The sequence below is a fragment of the Danio rerio genome, chromosome 6, assembly GCF_049306965.1.
Source record: "Danio rerio strain Tuebingen ecotype United States chromosome 6, GRCz12tu, whole genome shotgun sequence".
NCBI classification, from domain to species: domain Eukaryota; kingdom Metazoa; phylum Chordata; class Actinopteri; order Cypriniformes; family Danionidae; genus Danio; species Danio rerio.
In genome coordinates this window covers 12,992,501-13,019,148 of record NC_133181.1, presented here as the reverse complement: position 1 = coordinate 13,019,148, position 26,648 = coordinate 12,992,501, and the positions used below count along the sequence as shown (strand labels likewise).

Below are 26,648 nucleotides of genomic sequence, written 5' to 3'. Positions count from 1 at the left end.
TTCTTAAACAACACACATATATAGGTTTGCTGCAAGAATTCTCAGATTCATAGTTAGATTCTTCATTGACATGACGCATGTAATAAGTATGAGGGACATCTTCATAATTATGCTTATGACAACTGTCATTAAGTGTCATTCACTCAGTTATGTTCTTTGAAATGCAATGATAACATTGTTTAAGGTGTCTCTGCCAAGACTACTTGACATAACACAAATATTTACAAATTTAGGAGGATTGAACCTAAAACAATTAACTTGTCTCCCAAAAAAGACTTAGTATTTGTGTTGTTTTAACTCGTTTTAAATAGTTTGAACAAGCAGCAAAAGTATTTTTTGAGTATTTGTCATGACAACTTGACATTACCAAGACAGGATAACTTGTAATGAATTTGTCATAAACATGAATGTCACATACCTGTCAACTCTCCCTTTTTCTTGGGATTCTCCCGTATTTTATAGTTCTATCCCACTAATATCCCATAAAGGTGTTTTTCTGCAATTCTCCCATATTTTTAATCTTTCTATGAAGGGTTGTAATAAACATTAAAGGCCTGATCCTCCCTATACACAGCCCATATGTCTTGAGGCTATTATAATTGTATAATGAATAACAATCTGGTTACTTTTTTTTTAGAGGGACAAATTGAATTTGTGGTTAATTCTGCTCAGTCAAAGTGTCAAATAATTTTTACCACTGTAATTGAGGTCAAGAAAAATAGTAGTGATGTGGTTCATAAAATTCATGACAATTGTAATAGCCTTATGACTAGGAATGCAACGATTATAGATTTTGGTTGTACAATAATAGTCTGAGGAATAATAACCCTGCATTGTGCATAATGCATTCATTCATTTCAAAACACTAGTTTAGAAAATCCCATGATAACGCTTTATATTTTAAAGTGTTATTATTGCTGCTCAGTAACCAAATAATACAACACAAAATAATAGTAAAAAACAAACAATAGTCCATTTCTCTTTGGACTTAAAAATAAGTGAAAAAGTTTTGTACATTTAAACAAAAGTAATTTTACACTGAAAATAAATGACAGAACAATGAATAATTAAATAAAAATAAGAATAAATAAAAATCTTTTTTTTTTGTCTAATGTAAATCTATTTTAAGTATTTAATCATGTAAATGGAAGTATTTCCTTTTTAAAGAGAACATATGTAGTCAAAGGCTGCAGAACCTGTCTTCACTGTAAAAAAAATGCTTGGTTCCACACAATTCCTTCATGTTGTCTCAACACTAATTGAATAAATCAAATTAAATAAAACATTTAAGTTATTCTAAAAAACATAAGATTTGTGTTGTTTGAACTCATTTTAAATAAGTAGTTTGAACAAGCAGCAGAAGTCATTTTTTGAGTGTTTGTCATGGCAACTTGATATTACCAAGACAGGATAACTTGTCATAAATCTGTCATGAACATGAATGTCATGAGGCTATTGTAATTGTATAATGAATAATAACCTATTTACATTTTTCAAAGGGACAAACTGAATTTGTGATTAAATCTGCTAAGTAAAAGTGCTAAATAAGTTTATAACAGTGTCATTAAATTTCCATTTTTACCACTGTAGTTGAGGTCAAGAAAAAATAGTAGTGATGCTTTTTATGAAATTCATGACAATTATAATAGCCTTATGATTAGGGATGCGATTATAGATTTTGGTTGTACGATTATAGTCTGAGGCATAATCATCATTATTATCCATTTATTCATTTCAAAACAGTAGTTTAAAAAATCCCATGATAACTCCTTATATTTTAAAGTGTTATTATTGCAGCTTAGTAACCAAATAATACAACACAAATACAACACAAAATAATAATAAAACAAACAATAGTCCATTTCTCTTTGGTAAAGTAAAAAAAAAAAAGAGTTTTCGACATTTAAACACAAGTAATTTTACACTGAAAATAAGTGACTGAACAATAATAAATAAATAAAAATAAGAATAAATAAAAACTTTTTGTCTGTTTAATGTAAATCTATTGTAAGTATTTAATCATGTAAATGTAAATATTTTCCTTTAAAGAGAACATATGTAGCCTCAGTGTACAAGCTCGGAACTTCAAACTAGCGCACAGTCGGCACAGCTTTGTTTAGTTACAGCAGTTGTGTTCCATGTAGAAACGCGGTGTTAAGAAGCCTTAACGATTAATTAACCGTGATGAATTAAAGCACGGTTAATATTTAAAACGGTTAATTGTTGCATCCCCACTAATGACAATCATGTTTATGACAGATTTATGACAAGTTATGTTGTCTCGATAATGTCAAGTTGTCATAAAGAAGAAAAAGAAAGGTTATGATGTATTGGTTATGTCAAGTTGTTGTTACAAAGACATCTCTTTACCTTTGCATTTAAAATGACATAACTAAGCGAATGACACTTACAGTAATGACAGTTGTCATAAGCATGCATAAAATCTCATTCACATGTTACCATTTAAAGTAAAAGTGTTACTGAGTTTGTCACATGGTATTTTGCCAACTATATAATTTGGATGCAGTGACAGCTTCCCATGTTGACAGGCGTTAACATGCACATCTTCCTCAGCTCTAACAGCTGCTGCTGGACGGGGCAAACAGGAGGGCTGTGTGTTCCTGCTGGATCAAGGTGCCATTGTAACACAGCCAAACCGCAGAGGGGTTGCACCCATCTTTAATGCAGTGCGACATGGACACACACAAGTATGACCCTTTATTACACGTTTAAAAAAAAGTCCAATTTTACATTGACGTCACTCATCTCTTTTACGTATTTGCAGATTGCAGAGTTGTTTCTTCAGCGCGGTGCAGATGTGAACTGCGGTGATAAACATGGTCGCTCTCTACTGATGGTGGCTGCAAGTGAGGGACACCTGGAGACTGTGGACTTCCTGCTCTCAAAGGGTCAGTGATTGGGGCATGGGAGTCCTTAGTTTACCCGCAACTCAATAAGATCATAAAAAAGACCTCAGTTATTAACATCAGAGTTTACACATGTTGTGGAAATTTCTCTTTCCTGCTTAAGAATTGTATATAAAAGTACTGGAATTAATAATAATAATAATTCCTTACATTTATGTTGTCAGTGGCGTAGCGGACAGGCCCGCATGATTAGGGGGCCCTGCGTCATCACGATTTTTAATAATTGTAAATCCGGCAACCGCAATAATCAAACTCTCGGGAACAACTGTGGTCGGAACCAAAGTTCACAGGTCTGTGTTCTCTGAACACCTCTCAAGCGGTGGACTACTTCATTCTGATTGCTTGCCACCGAACCGCATTATAGCTCATACCAAAAAGTTGACTTGATTTTACTATCCTCGCCGCCGGTTCTCACTGAAAATGAATGACTTCTGGCTACTTTGAGTTTGGGTTTGGTAAAAATATTGTTTCCCAAACTAAGCCTTAAGAAAAAAATCCTTAGGGCTCTATTTTGACGGTCCATTTTTTGGACGGTGCCGCTTTCAGGGCGTGTCAGGACGCTTTTTGCTAATTTAAGGACGGGAAATCTGCCTTGCGCTTCGACGCATGGTCTAAAAGGGTTGAGTTTATTTTCCTAATGAGTTATAGGTGTGTTTTAGGAATAAACCAATTAGAGTCTCATCTCCCATTCCCTTTAAGAGTCAGCTGCGTCGCGCCAAGAGCGCATTAACTATTTACAGAACGCAAAGTAAGTGTAAGTGGAAAAAATGAGCATTTCACAAGCAAACAGTTAACAGTTTTTTAACAGAAAACTGTTAAACAGAGCATCTACTGCGTGAGAATGAGAGATAATGGATCACTTTCACTTTCGCTCTTGGATAGGGAAACCTTTACGCACAGACATCAATTAGTCTATAAATAAATACTTTTGTTTGTTAAGCGCAAATATTTGTTTCAAAACTATTTCTAAATTCAGTTCTAATTTCCAGCAAATGAATAAATGAATAATAATAACAAAATGTGCTCAAAAACCTGAGTTATATCCTAAAACACATGCTGTGCCCCATATGGTCTAAAACCTGACAGGTGGGCAAATCTAAGCTTGTTTTTAATAAAACAAATATAAATATGGATATATTAAATAATACTGCTAATAATAATAACATTATACAAAAGCAAATTGTTATGAATGAACTGAAAAAACCTCCCGAGATGAAGAAGACATAAAAGCAGTGATTTTTCATATTTATGTAGGCTAGAAAATAATATGTTTTGTAATATTTTAATCCTTTATATTTATGTCCTATATCTATTCTTATTATATACTATATATATCCTTAATATTTATATTTTTTCATATGTAAAGATATTTGCCTATTGCTCTCTTGTGCGTATTAAGCAGTGTGTAAGCGAGGCGCAACTCTGCGTCGGAGTTTAGACCGGGTTAGTTTTGGTCTAATAAAAAATCTATTATAGTTTCTTAAAGTAGCAATGCGCCAGCGGTCCACCTCAGAACGGCTTCATTTTTAGACCAGAACGCCTATGGGCGCAAAAATGAGCGCTAATGCATTTGCTATTTAAACAGCGTAGCGCAACGCCTCAAAACGACTCTTGTGCCAAGCTGAAACTACTAAAAGACTACTGCGTCACGCCTTACATCACACTGCGCCGGGTGTATGATAGGGCCCTTAGTGTTTAGCTCTGTATAAGTCTGAAAGTTCATTCATAATGGTCTTAAAAAGGTTTTAAATTTGACTTTGAAACCTGCAGAAACCCAGTTGATCAGACTTTTTGATCTTATTAGCCACTGCACCAAATGTTCTGCCTTTGTTTGTGTCTCTGAATAAAATGAAGGCGTTTTTCTTAGCTAGACTGTGACCTCTGACGCATTTGTTTTTGGACCATTCTCTATAAACACTAAAGATGATTGTGCATGAAAATCCCAGTTCATTAGTAGTTTCTGAAATACTCAGACCATCCTGTCTAGCTCTAACAAATATAACAAACTCACTTAAAAGGGTAGTTCAACCAACTCTGGAGGGCCCTCAGTTTTTTTTTAACTATTATAAATGTTAATGTTCTACTCAACACAAAGGAAGATATTCGGAAGAAAGTCAATACCAAACAGTTCTCACCACTCATTTACTCCTATAGTAATTATTTTTCTAGCTATGGCTGAGATCTCTTTGGTTACTGACATTCTTACAAATATCCTCCTTTGTGTTCAGCAGAACAATGCAATTGAAATAGGTTGGGTATAAATTGAAGGTGAATAAATGATGACAAATGTCATTTTTGGGTGAACTATTTCTTTGAATTCCTTTTAAAGCAAATCAACACGCTTTACTGCTCAAGTTGCTGACATGATTGGCTTATTAGATATTTGCATTAAACGGTTGAAGATGTGCGTCTAATAAAGTGGCTGATGAGTGTACAGTATATGAGCCATAAAAGCTTTCTGTATTTAGAGTGACATTTCAGATGTTCGACTTTACAGGCTTTAATATTACAACTGCAGCAAAATTCCTGCGACAAATCTGGCATCATTCTGTGTTTGCATTGTAGGAGCGTGTTTGACAGCAGTGGATAAAGAGGGTCTGACCCCGCTTGGGTGGGCATGTCTGAAGGGACAAAAGAAAGTGGTGGAGTTTCTGGTGGACAGAGGCGCTCAGATTGACCACACGGATAAGCACGGACGCACTCCGCTGGACCTGGCTGCTTTCTACGGAGACGCGGACATAGTGAGCTGAAATTATTTTAAGTTTAGCAGACAAAACTAGAGGTGGGAGTGGGAAAATGCATGCAAAAATCAATGCATACATTTTGTTTTTCCTCTAATGATTCTCAAAAGTTCAGAATAGGTGCGTGCATGAGCTAGAAACAGAAAAATATTAAGCATTGACAGAAACATATATTCTATTCTCTTGGTCAAAAATGAAGAAACTTGCAAATTTAAGTTGCTGCCATGTTTTTACAAGTGCACAGTATTTTAATGAAGGGTTGTTTTCCCTGCCTTCATTTAAAAACAAATCTCTGTCCACATGAAAATGAAAAAATGCTAAGTGATGCACTGTTAAGATCATACTAAACCAACAGGTGGTGATAAAAGTGTTTGGTAACAGTTTAGATTAAGGGTCCAAAATAATGCATTAATTAATGTTTTATTAGTTCACAATCAAGCATTAGTTAAAACAAAAGCACTAGTAATTAATGGTTAACTAAACATTTTAAGGGTCCTGAATTATGCACTACTTAAACTCGGTTAAACTTGTAAATCATAGTATAACTTGTTCATAACTTTGTATCAGTTAAGCATGAGCAAACACATACAGTAATTCATGATTTACTGAACATAAAGGCATTTTAACCATTATTTACAATTTTTGAGAAGCCATATATTATTTCTTTGATTTATTATGTAAGTCAACTGATCCTTAATCTAAAGTGTTACCAAGTGTTTTATGCTTGCTTCACACCAAACACGGAATTAAGTATTTTAAGTCTGTATAAGTTACATACAAAAGCAATGCAAATGTGTGAATTGGGGACAACTTACTGTCACGCAGTGAGAATGATGCGCATTATGGAACGTGTTTGCCGTGAACGTGCAGAACTCGTGTCAATCTCATCTGCCGCGTCTATGTGACTCCAGCACGATTAAAGCCATATTGGGCAATCATAAAGGAGAAAACTGCACACCTGCTGAGGTCATGATGCAAAACCTCTCGTTTTAGTTGCCATGACCACACTGTAACTGGAGTTTCTGAAACTCTTCCCCCTGGCTGGAGTTTTCAGAAAGTTTCGGTTTGAGCAACATGATACTGCATTTTCATGTGGACAAATGGCATAGAAAATAATGGTTTTGAAAAGATCAGTATTCGTGCATGAAAGTCAAAGATATGCAAATGAATGACACTTTGTGTACTACCATGTTTTAAAGTAAGTTCTCTGTAGCTTTGAACTACAAGCAACTCTAATGTCATTTCCAAATATCGCTTTTATATAAACATTTTGATCGAATGCTTTCTTTTTATAATGAGAACTGTTTGTTCTTAAGAATTGATATTTGTAATCTGCATTTCAATGTTGCATTCAGAGTTCGTTCATCCTGAATATAACTAGGCCTGTCACAATATCTATTATTTGTTTTACGATATATTGCACCAAAATATATCGCGATCAACCATATTATTGTCATTTTAAGACCATTTTATGCCACTCATTATATAATACCAGAATGACAATATAACAGCAAAACAATGCAAGTACACTCTTCCAAAGAACCTTTAACCTTTTATTCTTAAGAATATTTCATTTCATTATAATCTTGGAATCTGTAATAAGTAACAGAGGCTGCGATATCTGCTACTAGATCTATTTGCACTTGTCAGGCACCCACATGGAAATATAATAAAATAATTAATAGTTAATCATAAATTAATAATGTAAATAATAAATTAATAGTAAATAGTTTAAAAAGTGTTGTATTAACCACACTAGCTGTGTTTTCATCCAAAAATTTGAATAAAATGTATGCGCAAAACTTAAATATTGCATTAAAAAATCGTCACTTTCTGATTAACTGGCAAAAATCAAATATAAAAATAGAATAATTATTTTTTTCTTTATTTAATAAATTATTTCATCTCAGAAGACAAGTGCCGACATGCAATGAATGCATGGTGGCGTTTAAAGGCAACAGACAGGCGCAGATGCTCTTGACTATTCTGGAGGTAATTAATAATATAATAACACTATTACTGACATGGTTAAGGCATTTTAGAATGACCAAAACAACATTTCAATGTGCTCAGCTTGCTGGTTTGTCCATTCACACGCATTTTATCATCACTTGATCTCTTAAAACAAAATCACATGACTTTTTTAACGTGCAAACTGGAATTTGTTCGGTAAAAGTGTTTCCATTGTAGTTTATGTGCATCTTTTCTTATCGAATAAAAAGTTTATTCTACTCAGTTATGCACATTTTCAAAATTGATGCACATTAATCGTTTTTTATGTGCAAAAATGATTGAGGTCCTGTCCATGTGTTGTGCAAAAAGACGATATATTGATTATTGTGACAGGTCTAAATAGAACTTTGTTAATAAAACAAATTTATTTTAAGATGGCAGTATTGTCATACATGTATCCAATCATAAACGAAAGCATAAAGAAGCTCTAATTCTGGTTACAATGTAAAGTTGGAAAGATGAATTTTCACAACCAAAGAAATAGGAAAAAATGTAGGTCAAGAATGATTTTGAAATTGAATCATGACTCCTAAAATTGTGAAGTCCCTAAAGATTCCTACCACCCTCTACACATATTTGTCTCAAAATGATGCCGTATTCATGTTTACAGGTGCATTATCTGGTGGAATGTGGAGCCGCGATTGAACACATGGACTACAGCGGCATGAGACCTCTGGACCGGGCCATCGGCAGCAGAAACACCTCAGTAGTGGTCACTCTGCTGAAGAAAGGGGCTAAACTGGGTGAGTCTCACCTCAGAACATCATGACACACATTCTCTGAAACCTCTCCTGGGTTCATGTGCCGTCCTCCAGAATCTAGATCGCCACCGTCAGGTTCTCAGGAGGGGCTCGTCCATTCTAAATCTAGAATGTGGCCAGTTCCATTTGTTCTCCCCCCTTTTTTTCTGAGCGCAAATTCAGCAGCGTTCATTTGCTGAGTTCTAAATGCAATTGAAACCAGGCCATAGACGCAGCAGAGCCGTGCAGGACTGTTAGCCCACAGTTAAGTAGGACGCTGGTGATGTATGGCTCTGTCATTCACGCTCAGCATCAGGGCACAGACTTTTATAGAGAAGTCCACTCAGCTTTCTAATCAAAGTCAAAGAGGGCAAACCCTAGGAGAAGATTTCCCCCCTCCAGTTTAAAAACGTCTAATTACATCTGGAGCAGCCACAGTCTCTACCAGTCTGGGGTTGATGACTTTGCCAGATGCATTTTAATGACGCTGTGGTGTGATCCGTCTTGTCTGCACACTAGATCCGCTTGTGGATCGGAGGAAAGAAAGAAAAAATCCGCTGAAAAATAAGCCATGTTTTAAATTAGCATTAACGGAGAATTCCAGTTAGCCGCTAGAAGAGAGCAAATATCGAGGTTAGCAATTTTTCGCTTGCTCATTTCCCCTTACTATACATAATAATACTGCAGGACCAGCAAAAAGATCAAGTTTTTTGGACGTCAGAGTCTCATCTCTAGAGGTTTGCTGTTGTGCATGCTCTGCCAACAAGAGTTTCAGCTTTTAGTTACTGTAGCTCTCTTACAGTTTGCCTGGAGAAGCACATTTGCAGTTTTAAAATTTATTTTATTATTAAGTAATTAAAGACGGTGGGGTGGACGCTGATTAGTCAATAGATGTATTTAAACGTATGTATTTTTGAAAATGACCTTCCATGCAGTGTGTAACAGCTCTAAGTGAAGTTAAATATCCAGCTCCGGCTCAAGTCTGAAAGTGCACAGTGTTTAAAACTATTGATTCATCTATAAAAGAGTCAATTCATAGTGGTTAGAAACAGAGGAAGACAAACACTGTAGCAGACAAACACTAGTGCTTGAATCAATTCGCAGAGACGCTGTGCTCTGAAGTGTGAGGGAAAGTTAGTGTTATTTTACCTACCCAAACATAAGGCTGTGAAGAGTCAGTGGTTGAAGATTATTTTTACAAAAAATGCAGTGTTCCTGTCATTTTTCTGACGAGTGCTTCAGCAATCTACATGCTTACAATGGGGGATTCATCTGCCGTTTGTTAAAGGAAGAATCAAAAAAGACTTGATGTATGGGACTTTGTCAGAGCTGGTTGATAATCTGTGCTGAACACAGTCGACCAATCACAATAGACTGGGTCATCGGACCAATTAGTACAGATTAGTATTGCGCTAAGGAGGGGTTTGGGAACAAATAAACCGCTAAACAAATCATGGGAATGGTTGGGATAATTAAGTAAAAATACATGCATGTTATAAGACAATGAAAGTGTTTTTTTGATCTTGCCTGCATATCAGCCTGTTGTTGGAGAACCCCAAAACCAAAATATGACACGACTCTTTAAATCAGCTAAAAAAAGAGAATATAATTGATTCTAATGATATGTCATCTGCTCAACTAGCAGCTACATAACTATTAGCTTTCCTTTCCTTTCCTTTCTAACAAACTAAGTGGAAGGTTGAGCCATAATTAGGGCCAGACAGAATCTGTGGACAATTTTTGCTAGTTCTGCGCTAAATTCACAATTAAAGCTGACAGGTGCTAATGCTGTCTTAACTGATGCTCAACACACACAAATCTGTTAAAAAATGTGTTAAAAGTACTCGATGGTTTCTTGAACCTTTAATGTGCTGTAATAATTGCTTTATAAAAGGCTATATCATAAATACAGGCACAATCTCATAGGCTTTCATATAATATTGCTTAATGTAGTAATGTACAACCTCAGTACACACAATACACTGTAAAAAATCTGTTAAAATGATCAAATGATTGGCAGCTGAAATCTCTTTTTCTTTCTAAATAAAGTGCAAAAGTAATCATTTTTCAGATCGTCATTAAATGTTTGACTGAAACACACTGACTTTACATTTTTTCCCTAATTTGAATTAAAATTTGAAACTTTTATTTTGTCATAGCTGCCAGTCATTTGACATTTTTTTTAGGCTGTTAAATCAACACACTAAGATTTCTACCAAACAATACAAACATATTGGGGAATTTCTCTGTTTATTTATTTTGACAAAAATGAACAGTTACCTTCACTCCAAAAAATATTTTTTTCTGCACGTTTAAAGCACTTATTTAAACTACAACTGAAACAACACAATTCTTAAAGGTTTTTTTTTTTTTAATTGTTCAATTTAATTGTTCTATGTTCAATCTACTTATATTTGTACAAACAATTAAGTTAACTTAACTGATTTGTGTTGGGAAAACATGAAGGAATTGTCTGGAACCCAGCTTTTTTTTCAGTGTTTGATAAATGCAACACAGAAACATCACATTATTGAGCAAAACTACTGCTTTCAGCAATAAAGTTTTCTTGAGCCCCACATCAGCATATTAGATTTCTGGAGGACACTGAAGAGTAACGGCTCTTCATTTTCAGGAATAAATGGCGTTTTACCATATATTAAAATAAGTCAATTATTTTAAAAGTATATATTTATATTTCACAGTAATACAGTTTGCTGTTTTTGAGCAAATAAATGCAGCTCTGGTGACCATAAGGAACTTTTTTTTTAATCTTGCCATCCCCAGACTTTTTGAATGAAAGTCCTTGGTCTTTCTCAGTTTCGGCATGTACAGTATTCTTTCTTGAGTTTTCCCTTGCATTTATTCTTTACGCTTTCTTTCTGTTTTTCTTTTCTTTCTGTACCGCTGTCACTTTCACTTCTAAAGGCTACCGAACATCTCCTTATGAACGCTCAGGTACACTCATTAGGAAAGTCTCTCTGATTGCTCTGTGTGGTGCTGTGTGTCAGGACTGAACTCTTGCTCTGTCTCTCTCTCTCTCTCTTGAAGGTAACGCCGCTTGGGCCATGGCCACCTCCAAGCCAGACATCCTCATCATACTTCTGCAGAGGCTCATGGAGGAGGGAAACCTGCTTTATAAGGTTTGTCACTAACAACAACTGCAATCCCTGGTAGAACCTTGAGTTTGAGGACAAAACAAGTCTTTAATATTTAGCATTCTCTTGTCGGTTTTGTTCAATTACTAAGGTGAAATTAAAAATCCCTATCAAATCAAAATAAAGTTTTTTTTTTATGTTAGTTTCAGTATGTTAGTCTGAAGGAAATCCATTAGCGAGTGTGCTCCAAAACTTTGCATTTCTATAAGAAAAACTTACATTTTTGAAATGCTTCACCTTATACTTTAGATTTCCATTAAATCTTCTGACCAATCAAATGCTCTTAGTATTTGACATGTCCCGCCCCCTTCAAGATGCTTCTCATTTGCTTTTCATTTAATGCGCTTGAGCTCAACCACTCACTGGCAGAGCTGTGATGAAAACAAAACACCATTAGCTGTGTCTCAATATCTCTCTATGTTTTAGTTGAAATCATGTCATGAATTGAACAAAAATGCACGTCAAAGGATTTCACAGGACTTTTAAGGGCTGTTGAGTAAGAGGCCAATCACACCATACGCGCTTTTCAGTTCTAAAAACGAGGTGTGGTGTGGTGTGGTGCGGTGCTCTTTTATGTCACTAGGCAATGACTGAAACAGCTGCGTATTGTGCGGGAGTTTTTCTGTTGATATTGTTATAATTTTAATATTTAATAATACTTTAATATTCAACATTTATAAAGTCATCAGTGTTGATTAAGTTACTTTAAAAAAGTAATAATTACAAATTACTGATTACTACTGGAAAATTGTAATTTGATTACATTACTAATTACTTCATGTAAAAAGTAATCAGATTACTAATTACTTTACTTTGATGTTACTTTTAACACATATAAAATATGCCTATAAAACATAAAATTAACTGCAGCTCTTTCATTCATTCATTCACACTTAGACCCTTTATTAATCAGGGGTCGCCACAGCAGAAGAACCACCAACTTATCCAGCATATGTTTTTACGCAGTGCATGCCCTTCCTGCATCTCAAAACTGGGAAACACCCACACACTCTTGCATTCTCCCACATACACTACGGCCAATTTAGCTTTTTCAGTTCACCTGTACCGCATGTTTTTGGACTGTGGAGGAAACCGGAGCACCTGGAGGAAACCCACACGAACACGGGGAGAACATGCAAACTCCACACAGAAACCCCAACTAACCCAATCGGGGCTCCAACCAGCGACCTTCTTGCTGTGAGGCGATCGTGCTACCCACTGCGCCAACATGACGCCCCAAAGCTTTTTCAGTAATTTAATATTCACTAAAACAAAAACTTTAGGTTAATCAAAGCAGCTTCATATATTCAAAAGATTTAAAGAGTTTACCAAAAACATAAAACACTTGCTCTAAACAGTCCAAGGACATGCGGTACAGGTGAATTGGATAGGCTAAATTGTCCATAGTGTTTGTATGTGTACGAATAAGTGTGTATGGGTTTCCCAGTGATGGGTTGCGGCTGGAAGGGCATCCGCTGTGTAAAACATGTGCTAGATAAGTTGGCGGTTAAATTCACTGTGGCGACCCCAGATTAATAAAGGGACTAAGCCGAAAAGAAAATGAATGAATGAATAATGCGTTACTGTGGAACACTTTACACCCAACTCTGGAAGTCATACAGCTTTGTATAACTCAAAACAGTAAACACTAGGTCTCTCCTCTATCTTCAAAAGTCTCCGCACAAACACATTTGTCACCTCAACAGAAACACCACCACTGCTTTCATTTGATTGGAGAATGAAAAAGACGCAACTGACGTAGTGCACAACAGCAAAAATTTGAGGTGCAGCAGGCGGATAAACCATGTGGCGTGCGGGGAGCATTAGCAGCTCGAAAAAGATTGTGGCCATTAGTAAATCATTCCTAAAAAGCGCCTCTCAATGCAAAAAGCCTGTTCGGTGTGATGATCGGCCCCTTAAGGAGCTGTTATACATTACTTTTAGTGGTCTCAAACTCCTGGAGGGCTACAGATCTGCAGATTTTAGCTTGAACCACAACTCACACTTGCTTGATAGTATCTAGTAGTCTTAAACACCATGATTAGTTGTTTCAATTGAGTTTGATTAGGGTTGGAGCAAAACTTGAGACCTATGAATTAGTTAATTAGTCATGAAAAGAAATCATGTGTTCATTTTTATTGCACATTACCTACCTGTGTATTTCATCTCTCATTTCATACAGATGTTTGGTGTACATATGACATATTGTTTTGAAAATAACATTTAAGTTTGTTTAAATGTTAATGGTTTACGTGCTGTTATTACTATGTCCAACAAATACACCTGTGAACATTTGATCACTGTTTCATTTTCATATATGACTTTCTGAAATTCTTTTTTCCCCCAGAAAGGGAAGATGAAGGAAGCCGCTCAGAGGTATCAGTACGCGCTGCGGAAGTTTCCGAGGGAAGGTTTTGGGGAAGACCTGAAGGCATTCAGAGAGCTCCGGGTTTCCCTCTATCTCAACCTCTCCCGCTGCCGCCGCAAAACCAACGTACGTGACACAAGTATCTTGGAAACCCAGATAAAGCCTTCAATAACCATTCTTCACATTGTGCCTCTCAACAAACAGCATTAATGATACAAATGGCAATCTGCATTTTGCACAGATCCGCATACACACTCATCTTCCCCTGGATAATTGTATTGGTTTGTCTAGGTTGAGGAGAAGAGCCTCACAGGCTGTTCATAGAAGTGCAATTAGACAGCAGATTACGTGACTCTGAGAGAGAGTCCTGCTACGTGTTTCCTAATTACACAGGCATCCTGCAGCTCTAATGGCTATTTTAATAGGATCTGCTGCCATTAAACATTTAAAGTGCATCATTAGGGGTGACAGTTATGGCTCCTCGTTGAATCTCTGACCTCAGACTCAAGAACAGAATTTCAACGAGAGTCTCCCGATCAGATTCATTCATGAGCAGAATGAAGGCTTGCAAGAAAATCCACCGCTCGCATAGGCCTAGTCTGATCAAAGTTATTGGTCTTTATTTTTTTCTGTTTCTTCTTTCTGTCACTCATGTTGTCTCTCTCTTCTTTATTTATGTCTGTTCCTGGCAGGATTTTGGCATGGCTGAGGAGTTTGCTACCAAAGCTCTCGAACTCAAGCCAAAGTCCTATGAGGCGTTTTATGCTCGTGCCAGAGCCAAAAGAAGCAGCAGGTAAACAACCTTCATGCCCGTTTTGATTATGTGAATTGATTCTGAGAACAGAGAGATATTCCTGTATTTTTGGGGCTGTTTTGGTCATCAGATATACTGTGCAACATAACACTAACATTAGTAGTTCTTTTTCACAAATCGGTTGGGAAATTAGACATAATTCAATGCAGAAGACAGTGGTCTGATTCATGCTCTGAATTGTTCAGACATCTCTGACTGAATTTAAATCAAGCTTGAAATGAGTCATGAACTGCTGCTAATGTGTTATGTCTACTTTTCGAAGATTAAACTAGGTTATTGATGCTATCAGGTACAGTACAATAAGTTATAAAATGGCTACCATGATTATTTTGCATAAAAGTGTGATTTTTATTGATTGTGGTCATTGGAGAAATGTCTTTACTTTAACAATGTAGATCCATCTTGATTTAGTAACACAAATGTCATTTTATATGTGGGGTTTATCTGACCCAGTCTGTTTTTCCTATTTATCCTGAACATTAACAGACTCTGCATAATGATAACTGGTAAAACCTTTAAGAGCTTATTTAAACATGCTATTTATAAAATAATATTAAATAATATATGTTCTTATAATTACAGTAATTAAAAAAAAAGAAATTTTCCATTTAAACAACATAGACTTGGTAATGTATGTTGGATTAGTGTGTTTTTTCAGCAAACACTGTAGTCGTAATTACATTTTAAAGCACATTTCATCACAGAGAAATTAGTTTGAAGGTTTACAGAGTTAGAAGAGTCGCAACGAATAGAAACATAAGATAAGCAAATTTATTCTTTAATTTCAGAAAAAGAAAACTGATTATCAGCTTTTTTGTAGTACAGGCTAGGAGGATTAAGTAAAACACTGGGGAAAATGTATCTGTGGGATTTAGACTTGACATTTGGCAACCCTAAGCATGAAAGTTTGTCAAGGCTTGTTACTAATGCAAGACAATAGAAGCCGGCTGCATTTTTGCTTGGACAGGCATTTTAATGCAACTTTTTTTGTACTTTAAATTGCAAGAAGATAAGAGAACTCAAATGTGTGTGCTGTTGAGAAGCAGCTTTCAGTGCAGGTTGTTAGTATTGAACCCTGAGGTACACCTGTTTCCTGATGATACTGCATTGTTTTCTGTTTACCTGTCACTTTTGTCTGTGGTGTTCTTGTCTCGGCCTTGATGATGTGTTGCATAAAATGATACATCTCCATTCCATCTGTATTATCACATAGCCCACCACAAACACACACAAACAGCTCAGATCAGGGCTTCCTCCGGTTGTTCACACTAAATGACGTGGCTAGTGCCTTACTAACTGTGCAATTGCAATTAGGGACATGGCCCTAGAATGAAATTTAATTCTGGATAAACACCCTGATGGCTTGTTTCTATAACTAGCCAGTGTCAAAGTCCCTATTTTGTCAATAGGTGTTGTTGGATACTTTTTGTTTAATGATCATTTGGATTAAAGAAAATCTCTTAATTCATGTACCCTTTATTTAGTCATTTTTGAAGTTCCATTCCATGTTCAATAATTGGGTTGTTGTGCCCTGGCCTTCAACTACGGCCTGATTCACACTGTTATGGCTCCTTCTGCAGGTAGTGGGTCCACAGAGGGATGTTCCCACATCTCATGTGAAGACTGGTTCATACTTGTGCATCAAACAGTTGGTGTGACCCACGGCATCTGCCTTGCGTATAGTCGTGCATGTATAGTTCTGCACGCTGTTTGTGTTGCTCTGCATTAACACATCCAAAATGCTAGCTGGCAGCAGGTTTTTAGGATCCTCTATAGAGGTTTTTGCAGGTGTTTTGTTTTTTATAAATGTTACCTTAATCTACAAGTAGATAAAACTCGCTCTTTCAGAGGCGGGAACTGGCAAACGTGCAACAACTGTAATCATAAGGTAAACACAAAACAAGTTTCCATCTGGAGCTCCTTCGAAGGAGTCAACGCTTGTAAACACTCGCTCCATTGGGCTCGCAGCTCTCAGTACTGCCCACACTCATCACAGCTACTAAGTTGACCAATCACAAAGCTTGCACTACGTGTGGTTACGATGCATAGTTCCATTTTTTGAGAGGTGCATGTCAGCGTTGGCATCAGCCACGGCGAGGGTTATGCAAACTGTGTGAAGGCTTTGCCGGATCATACGAGTGCGCTTTACACAGAAGTAAAAAATCAGCCTCGAGCCCTGACTCCACAGGCCAGGCTTTAGGTTGGGGCCTTGGTTGCACCATAATTGGGGCAACATCTCAGTCTTCCATTTTATCAAACTCGTATATTGTAGGTTTTTGAACCACACTTAGTCTGGCCTGTCGCCCAGAACCATTTTACCTTGGGAGATCCTACCAGGGACATTCAGCCCCCAACAACATGAGCCCTAAAAATATTTAGGCACTCAAACTCCTCCACCATAAGTCACTGCTCCTCCTCATTAAGAGAAGCCAGATGAGGTGACTCTGGCATCAACAATTGATACCTCCTGGCCACCTACTGTACCTGGGGAGGTGGGGGAGGCCCAGGACATGCTGTAGAGACTATTCTTCCTGACTAACACTTTAGTTAAATGTACAGCTGATAAGAAGAAAAACTGTTAAATCCAGCCTACACTAACCCACTTTCTATTCAGTTGCAAGACGGCACCAAACAACCAAGAACAGTGGCTTGGAGAAGCATATAAATATAGATCAAGATGATTTGAAGTACCCAGATGAGCATGTGTTACTGGTTTCAATGGTTGTTGTGTGGGAATAATATTCCTAGAAATGTTCCAGAGTGCGATGTAATAATAAAGATGAAATATTCATCCGTTCCTCTGCTTTTCTCTTTCTCAGGCAGTTTGCAGCCGCACTGGCTGATCTCTATGAAGCGGCTCGTCTGTGTCCCAGTAACCGAGAGATCAGACGTCTGCTGGCACGAGTGGAGGAGGAGTGCCAACACCTGCAGCGGCAGGGCTCTAAACACCCGACCTCTCATGGCAACCCCTCACACCACGAGGACGACAATGAGAACGACGACGAGGAAGATGATGATGAGGTTGAAGATGACGACCAAGACATTGAGAGTTTGGAGAAAAGCCCAGACAGTCTCAGCATAAACATGTTGCAGGCAGATGATGAGGAGGAGCGGCGTGAGCAAGAATCCTCTCGGCAGGACAAGAGGAAGGAGAGCTGGCATCAAAGCCGCACATTACCTGATTCTCTCTGCCTGGCGTTATCAGATGCCCAGTCTGCCATCTCCACTGCTGCCCCTGGACGGGTCGCACACAGGCGCCTCCCGTCCAGACAAGCTCAAAGCATGAAGAACCGAGAGTACAGCAGTTCACTACATGCTGAAGGCAGGACGCCACAGAGCGCCGGCTCCAGCCCGATGCCAAGCCGGCACCGACCAACCTCACTCAGAGCAGGGCCCTGCATTGACATTGGTGGCCTTGACAGAAGTCCACTCGGTGATGCCAGAGAGGGCGGCATTCAGTTCAGTCTCGCAGAGAAGGCAGAAATCAACATCGAGCCAAGAGAGTTTTGCAGGAGCAGCAGTGTAAGAGTCTCCAGCTCCTCCAGCGGGAATCTCACAGATACCAGCCGATTACGCAATTCCATGGCAAGCGCTCCAGATAGGCAATCTGAGCATAAACCACGGCCCTTCATGGGGGTCATTGACAAAACTGCCCGTTTCCAACAGCAGCAGCAGCAAAGTCATCACGGCAGCCTGGTGTCCAGTTACGGGTGGCCAGAAGGACTCGTAGGCCACAATGTAGGTGTTGTAGTGAATACGCACTCGCAGGGACTGACTAGTGACCTTCAATACTCTAAATCGAGTGCTTATCAGGAGCCCATCCACAATAGCACACTTACAACTGAATTTCATTCTGGAGCGGGATATAAGGACACGAACCCTCTCCAGCAGCACTACAATGACACCAAGCACAAGCAGGCCAGCTTGGCCCGGGACAACCCCATCCTGATCAGCTCCATCAAGCCCAAACGCTCCTTTATTGAGTCCAACGTGTAGCTACCAACTCATTCTTTACCTTAAGCACAAATTATATACAATCTTACGACATAAATGTAAGGGGGCTCAGTTGAACTAAACTGAAAGGATTTGTTCCAGGTAGGTGAACATAAGATTGCCTTGCATTTCTGTTTACAGCTTCAGAGGTATTTAAGCACATTTTCAATGCGCAACGCTGCATCTGCACATTATAGGAGAGTGGAAATATGATAGAGGTGGTTTATTAATGTATTAAGATACCTGACCTGGCTTTAGACTTCAATAAGGACATAGGACATCTACCAAAATGAAACACTGTCTCTTACAGTATGATTGTGGGCCAGTCCTGTGTATTCAGAAAGCATATGCTGTTTGAATGGTGATGAGTGTGTGAGTGTATGTATGTATGTGTGTGTTTCAAGGAGAAGCGTGTTGTATTTCTTCCTAAACTACTCACTGTTTGGATTAATTTATTTATGGCTTGGTTGTCTGATTAAAACAATATTATATTTTATATATTAGTTATTTTTGCACAGCTATATATTATGAAATACCACTATGATTGTGAGGACGACATGAACTGTATAAAGGAGACCAGGTTTACATGCATGTTATGGTGAACCATATTCAGGTGTCTATAAGGACATGGATGTTATTTCATTATTTGCAATTTATTTTATGTATAGGGCTGTTATGTATTGTATTTGAATATTTCAGCATCATATACAATAAACCCCAGTTTAAGACTTAGGTTACTGTTTTATTACATTTCTCTAGTGCCTTATTTTTATCCAAAGAGATTATTACCCATTCTTAAATGTTTATTAAGTAGTTTTTTACATTAGGAAGTAAACTGTCAGGTTTTTTTAATGTGATCCATATGGTGTCCATTAAATCATTCCTTTTCCTTCGGCTTAGTCCCTTTATTCATCAGGGGTTGCTACAGTGGAATGAACCGCCAACTTATCCAGCATATGTTTTACACAGCGGATGCTCTTCCTGCTGCAACACAGTACTGGGAAACATCCATACACACTTATTCACACACATACACTACGGTCAATTTAGTTCATTCAATTTACCTATAGCGCATGTCTTTGGACTGTGGGGGAAACTGGAGCACTCAACTCAGAAATGCCAATTGACCCAGCCGGACTAGAACCAGCAACCTTCTTCCTGTGAGGCAACAGTGCTAACCACTGAGTGCTTATTTATAAACTCTATTTTGCAACATCTCTTGAGATGACATAAGCCACTACAGAGGGTTACAGAGATGTCTTAAAAATATGACTATTTTACCTCAGTATATTCAATGGAGCTTTTGCGCTAGACTGCTGATTCTTACGGGCGCGTGCGAGTAAATGGCTTTTTGTCTTGTTTTACGCTTCAACAACTAAATGAATGACAAAGTCTATTTAACTGAACAAATTTAATTTACATTAGAACATCAAGGGACTGCATAAAATGGAAAAAAGTTCACATTAACTGTTCACCGGGAGTTTATCAGCATGGGAAGAAACACTAGCTCTGCATATACCCTATTATACATTGACGATCAACAATTTTGTTAATAAATCTAATTTATAAAGTCTAATTATCTAATAATACTAATTTATTAATTAAATATATTTAGTTTTTTTTAGGCCGTCATGGTGGCGCAGTGGGTAGCACGATCGCCTCAAAGCAAGAAGGTCGCTGGTTCGAGCCTCGGCTGGGTCAGTTAGCATTTCTGTGTAGAGTTTGTATGTTCTCCTCGTGGTCACGTGGGTTTCCTCCATGTGCTCCGGTTTCCCCCACATTCCAAATACATAAGTTATAAGTGAATTGGGTAAGCTAAAGTCTGTGTGTGAAGGAGTTTGTATGGATGTTTTCCAGTGATGGGTTGCAGCTGGAAGGGCATTCACTGCATAAAACATATGCTGGATAAGTTGATGGTTCGTTCCACTGTAGCGACCCCAGATAAATAAAAGGACTAAGCCGACAAGAACATGAATGAATGAATTTAGGTTTTCAGTGTTTTGTGGGATAGGCTACTTAGTGTATTCTGACCAGATTAGCTATTTTCGGTATTCTTTAGGTCAAACTATACAAAATTTGCATCTAATTTGAATACTTTTAGGCTTTATATAGAAACAAACATCTATTTTATGAGAAATCAGTCTAATGTGAACTCTTATGAATGGCATTTTTTCTCGCATAGACTGAATGGCGCGATTATTCATTCACAAAAATGAACTGTTATGGGGGGGGTCAAGAGGATGTCTATTATTTAAATTTTTAACATCATTTAAAATACAGATCAGAGTGAACTTTTTCTCAGATTTAAAAGGAACCCCTGTGCATCTTGTTTTGACATGCAATCCCCCCAAACCCCTTTTTAGTTCCTACTCTGACCTCCAAAAGAGATTGGCTTATTACTGGCAAACAAGGACTAAAAAAAGAAGGATGGTACACCTCTGCTTCTGTACACTGTATGAAACATCTATGGCAAATCTGTTGAGAATCAAAGGGTCCTCAGCTCCACCACTGGTGAAAGTAAAACACCCATGAAGTGATGTCATCGCTATAAGACATTACAACTTCTCCTAGGAAATGAAAACAATGTGATGTGTACTTTAAAACAGATCACACTCTTGTTTTCATAGGCTTTTCTATACATGTCAATTGTTCTGCTGGCAGGGACGGGGGGCAGGGCTGTGTTTACGGGTCACTCACCCAAAGTTGCAAGCTGATTTCAGGCAACAGGAGGCAGATCTGGTAGCCGCAGCAGCAGAACTCACTGAGTTAAAAGTTATTCTACCGCTGATATAATTTTAGAAGCATTGTTTAAGGTTAAAAACTTGCATAGTGCTGCTTGTAAACGCACATGCACTTGTGCAGTCATGGGTGTGTGCTGGTCTGAAAACGAGGTGTGTTGAGGCGCATTGCTGACGTGCTATTTTAAGGCATAAAACCAGATGGATAACTACCTCGATTTGGTGAACAACAGTGATGCATCCCTAGCAACCCATTCACATGGGGCGTCAGCGCTTTCCATTCACTTTGAATAGGTGACGTCAAGCATTGCTGAACTGAATAGTGGACCTGTTGGCGCTGCGTCAGCTGTGTTGCTCGCTGCAGAAGGTGGGAATTTCCAAAGACTTTAGAATACACAAGACGTGTCCAGGGTTCAGAGTTTCTACAGATTTTGTGTGTTTTAAACATTTAGAAATGAAACTAAAGACACAGTTGTTGTTTAATTGTATTGGTGATTCCTAATATGAAATTTATGCGTAAGTTTGGCAAGCAATTTTGGAGAATTTGATGTTTTCCTATGCAAACAGAATGCCTGAACATAGAAAGTACACATACCCATAGGTGTTTCAAAGATGGTTGCCGAGTAAAGTGACTTACCTTAGAGACTTTGGAGTTTCAACTTTTCAAGCACAAACAGAAGCGTCAGCCAATCAGATTGCTTTATGCAAATATCCCAGATCAGACAGCAGCTGATTGCGGACTAATGTCATTGGCTGACTCTGCTGTGATGATCGCATCAGCCCCAACTTCAGAAACGCCCTCCGTCAAGCGTTGACGCTGAAGCCCCGTGTGAATCGGACGTAAGCATTTGTTCTAAATTAGTTGAAATAAATGAATCTCCAAATCAAAACATATTAGATATATTTTATTGCTCTATGTTCATCTAACCATGCCCTTATGTACAGTAATATACATACAGTTCTTTAGTAAAGCCATCTAACTGGTTACAAGATGCATCTACTTGATATATATATATATATATAGCCTTATTTGTAAAGCCTTTTGATTAACAGTTCAATAATGACTGAATGCAGTAAGACTGAATGGATCTCACCTGCATTCAGACCTGTGACTCATGAAGGGAGATGGAGGACAGCTGCAGCAGAATCATAATTATAGTGTTTGCGTAGCACATAAATACGCCAACGAACCGTCCGCTACGGAGCAGAGAGGGCATGATAAACATTTATTATGATGTTTAAGGCCACTCGACACTGCTGTGTTATGATGATGAATGTATACGTGACAGGCCTCTGGTCACGTTGCTGTTGGAGGCCGGCGCTAAATCTAATAAGAGTCCAGATCTGAGACATTACGTAGCCCGTTTAGTTTAAGTGCTAAATCTACAGCATGCTAATGTCTGAATTGATCTCACATATAGTGTCCCAAGGCGATCCAGTTCTGGAGTGAATTCTTGTCAGGGTCTTTAGTCGTAGTAACCTGACAGATCTGCGGTCAGCATTATCTGAAATCACTGAGAAGTGCTCCATCTGAATATGGCCATTTTGAGTGTGCGGTTGGGGGTCAGAAGGGTGGTCTGCAGGGGCAGGTTTGTCATTGGACTCGTGCGGTTCTTTGTGCTGATCCAGGCCTCAATGGCCTCTCGTTCATACGAGTAACCGTCTGTAAGCAGAAAACAACAGAAATCTAGCAAGCCATTCATCTATAAAATGCACCAGTCTCTATTTTCATGTTCCTAGTGACTATTTTTAAGATTCTAGTATCCATTTCAGTTAATACTAGCACCCATTATTACCACTGATTATTTACATACTAGTACATTTTGAAAATATGATAGCACATATTTGTTATTTACTCAATATTATTTATAAAAGAGTCTAGTACTTAGTCATTAAATATATCATTATATTTATTCATTCGCCTTAGTTCCTTTATTCATCAGAATTCACCACAGCAGAATCAACCACCAACTCATACAGCATATGTTGTACACAGTTGATGCTTCCAGCTGCAACATAGTACCAGGAAAAACACCCATACACACTCATTTCACACACATACACTATGGCCAATTTAGCCTACCCAATTCACCTATGGCTTTTGTCTTTGGACTGTGGGGAAAACCGGAGCACCAGGAGGAAACCCATGCCAACATAGAGAGAACATGCAAACTCCACACAGAAATGCCAACTGACCCAGCTGGGAGTCAAACCAGCAACCTTCTTACTGTGAGGCGACAGTGCTAACCACTGAGCCACTGTTTCGCCATAATATTTATTAGATGCTGGTATTTACGGATTTGTTACTAGTACTTAATTAAATAGTGATGAGTATTTTCCCATAGATGTCTATGATGATCTGTCACTTTTAACAAATTTGTATTCCAACTGTGAGTAGTACATAGTTTTTAATATACTAGTAGTTGGTCATATAATGCTAGTACTTAGTTTTTAAATACTATTACCTATTATTAGATACTTTTGCATGTTTTTAAGTACAAATGCACACAATATATTAAATAGATAGTAGTTTTTGTTTTTTAGATATTGGTATTTGATTCATATTTAATAGATACTAGAAGTTTAGATGAGCATCAGTTAAAGGTGCAGTATGTAAGTTTGACACCCAGTGGTTAAACTAGGTATTGCATTCCTGGATCAAAACAAATGCAAGCGCAGATTGCCAGATTGAGGACCAACAGGAGGAAGTCTGACGATTGAACCTAAAAGCTGATTTAAGTCATGTTCTAGATAAAAAGCAACGACACGCCATAGAAGGAATATTTCCCATATTAAGTTTTTGCTCTAACTAACTCCCCGAATTGATATGTTAGAAACGGCTTCAATTTCTTGCAGCTGCACAACAGGATAAACTGATCACCTCAGGTACACCTCATGTGCTTTATTCAGTGTTAAATGCTAACAATGTAAGTTTGAATGCCATTTTACATGACATTCATTGCTTTACTACTGAAAGCAGCAGCAGATCGTTCACCTCAGGTCTTGAAAATAAAATAAATAGTTTGAAATTGAACTTTATAACTGTGAAATAACGCAAACCAACACATAGTGATTCAGCATGTACATTTAATTGTTAAAGAGGCTGAATATATATTGATTAAATTAGAAACAGTACCATTTTGTGAGTGAGTGCATATTCTGTGCTTCTGTAATTAAATTTCTGTCATGTTTTGTCTGGTGCAAACAGCCAGATTGATAATCAATGCAAATCTCATCACGAGACTGTTGTTAGGACAAGGGGTTACAAAGTAACCTGCTCGCCTAATGTTTACGTTTGTAATATTTAAATTATTTGCTAATTAATAACCTCATGTGGAACTCTGAATCAACGTCTCATTTGGGAGTTTGCTACTGTCCACCGGAGGTCGCATTTCTGTCATGGATGCATGCCTTGAGAGCCTTTCTAAATGAAAGACTGAAATACACGTTTTTCCACCAAAGCAAAAAGGGATGCTGCAATATAATAGGCTAAACTAGGCAAAGACCGTGTTTCAGCAAGAAAAACACATTTTTAAAGCAGAATAACTGAATTCGGCACTGTTTTTCAGATAGTGTTCACGTGGCATGTTTCTTTAATATTTGCAAACATATGGTATTTTTATGCTTTAGAAGAGTCAAAAACTTGCATACAGCACCTTTAAACTGATACTAACACGTATTAATTAGTTAGTAGTTAATTAGATTTACAATATACCTTATTCCAAATGTCAGATAACAGATGATACTCACAATAATTACTAAAGATACTGGTATACAATAAAGTAGTACTAGAACTTAGTAAATAAATGGGAACCAGAAGCCAATCAATAAGTATTAGTATCTAATAAATAAGAACTAGTACAGTGACCTACTGAACAAACACTATTACGTAATAATTAAAAACGATTATCTGTTTAAGTGTGAGTTTCTAAATTGAAATATCAGCATCTGAAGATTAAGCACTTATCAATTTAACTAGTTTAGAACAGTTGACATTTCTGTCAGAGAATCCCATAGATGTCTAAAAACGTCAATTTAATTTGGATAAATTTAAATAACAAAAATAAACACTATAAATAGAACAGTTTTTAATCAATATTGAAAAGTATGTAATTAGTATCTGCTGTATTTATTGGGTACTGGTAACTAACAAAAAAAAGTACTAATATTGAATAAGTGCCATTATGTAATGCATAAGGGCTACTAGTACTAAATAAAGTTATTCATAATATATATAATATATTAATTATTACTTTTAGAAATTAGTGCCTAAAGAATAAACGCTAGTAGAAAATAATGAACTAGTATTTAAATGAAAAGGTACACTGTAAAAAATGCTAGGTTGCACACAATTTATTTGTGTTGAGACTACTTTAACGAATCAAGTTAACTTAATTGTTTCATGTCCAATCCACTTAAATATGCTAAAACTAATAAGTTGTCCCCCGAAAAAATTCCAGAATTCTGTTGTTTGAGCTCATTTTTTGTGAGTCTTGAACAAACAGCAAGTGTTATTTTTTGGGTGTATTAGCATCTTGAAAAATGCATACTAGTATATTTAATAGATTAAATGTTAAGTTATGGCAAGCACTTTTAACATTTAAAGTTAATACATCTGGAGAGGAGCAGGTGAAGATTTCTCACCAGCAGCGATCACAGGGTCCTTCATGATCTCACGTGTGATTGGACAGAGAAACTCGTCAGGAGTGCCGTTATAGACAGGCACCATCTTCAACTCCTCAATCTTCTTCATGACTTTACTCCGCAGGCCCAGAGACTCTGAGTGAACACAACAACACTTCAACACCAGCCGATCACTCAAGTACAAAGATCAATACATCCGTGCTAACAGTAGAGCCGTTTCCAAGTGTCTCTCTCTTCACCTTTTCTACAATGACAGAACACTTCAGACATTTGGAATTTATTTTTTCCTCAAACTGGAATAACACAAATGTTTAATTTACAGGAAAAATTCTTAAATGTGATTCTGTTGTTTAACCCTTGCGTGTATTGTTCAGATTTACGACTGTTTTGTTATGTTCGGGGCTGTTTTTGCCCCATTCACTTGCATCATAATGACTTTTTTTTTTTTTAACTGCACGCCATGACACCATATAATCATGCATTCTTCATTGTTGGTGGTTTTCCCTGTTAGAAGA

At 37.5% G+C, this 26,648-nt stretch overlaps 2 protein-coding genes across 9 annotated transcripts in view; one reads left to right on the top strand and one right to left on the bottom strand.

Annotated features, from left to right (window-relative positions):
- The window catches only part of tanc1a (tetratricopeptide repeat, ankyrin repeat and coiled-coil containing 1a), a 161,150-nt gene extending 141,667 nt beyond the window's left edge, over positions 1 to 19,483 (top strand). For 2 of the 4 annotated variants that reach the window (XM_005165845.5, XM_005165846.6), the window contains 9 exons: positions 2,575 to 2,708; positions 2,786 to 2,909; positions 5,493 to 5,668; positions 8,292 to 8,424; positions 11,347 to 11,376; positions 11,470 to 11,561; positions 13,924 to 14,070; positions 14,637 to 14,737; positions 17,578 to 19,483. In XM_005165845.5, coding sequence (XP_005165902.1) covers positions 2,575 to 2,708; positions 2,786 to 2,909; positions 5,493 to 5,668; positions 8,292 to 8,424; positions 11,347 to 11,376; positions 11,470 to 11,561; positions 13,924 to 14,070; positions 14,637 to 14,737; positions 17,578 to 18,754 — 2,114 coding nt within the window. In that variant the 3' untranslated portion in view covers positions 18,755 to 19,483. The remainder of the gene's footprint in view (positions 1 to 2,574; positions 2,709 to 2,785; positions 2,910 to 5,492; positions 5,669 to 8,291; positions 8,425 to 11,346; positions 11,377 to 11,469; positions 11,562 to 13,923; positions 14,071 to 14,636; positions 14,738 to 17,577) is intronic. The other 2 variants (XM_001920196.7, XM_073953756.1) reach the window with 1 other exon arrangement.
- Positions 19,484 to 22,378: 2,895 nt separating this feature from the next.
- The window catches only part of wdsub1 (WD repeat, sterile alpha motif and U-box domain containing 1), a 28,657-nt gene continuing 24,387 nt past the window's right edge, over positions 22,379 to 26,648 (bottom strand). For all 5 annotated transcript variants that reach the window (XR_012407448.1, XM_073953363.1, XM_017356519.3 and 2 more), the window contains 2 exon segments: positions 26,134 to 26,268; positions 22,379 to 23,152 (listed from right to left, as the gene is read on the bottom strand). Coding sequence is in view for 4 of the 5 variants with exons in the window: in XM_073953363.1 (XP_073809464.1) it covers positions 23,001 to 23,152; positions 26,134 to 26,268 (287 nt within the window). In the remaining variant the exon portion in view is untranslated.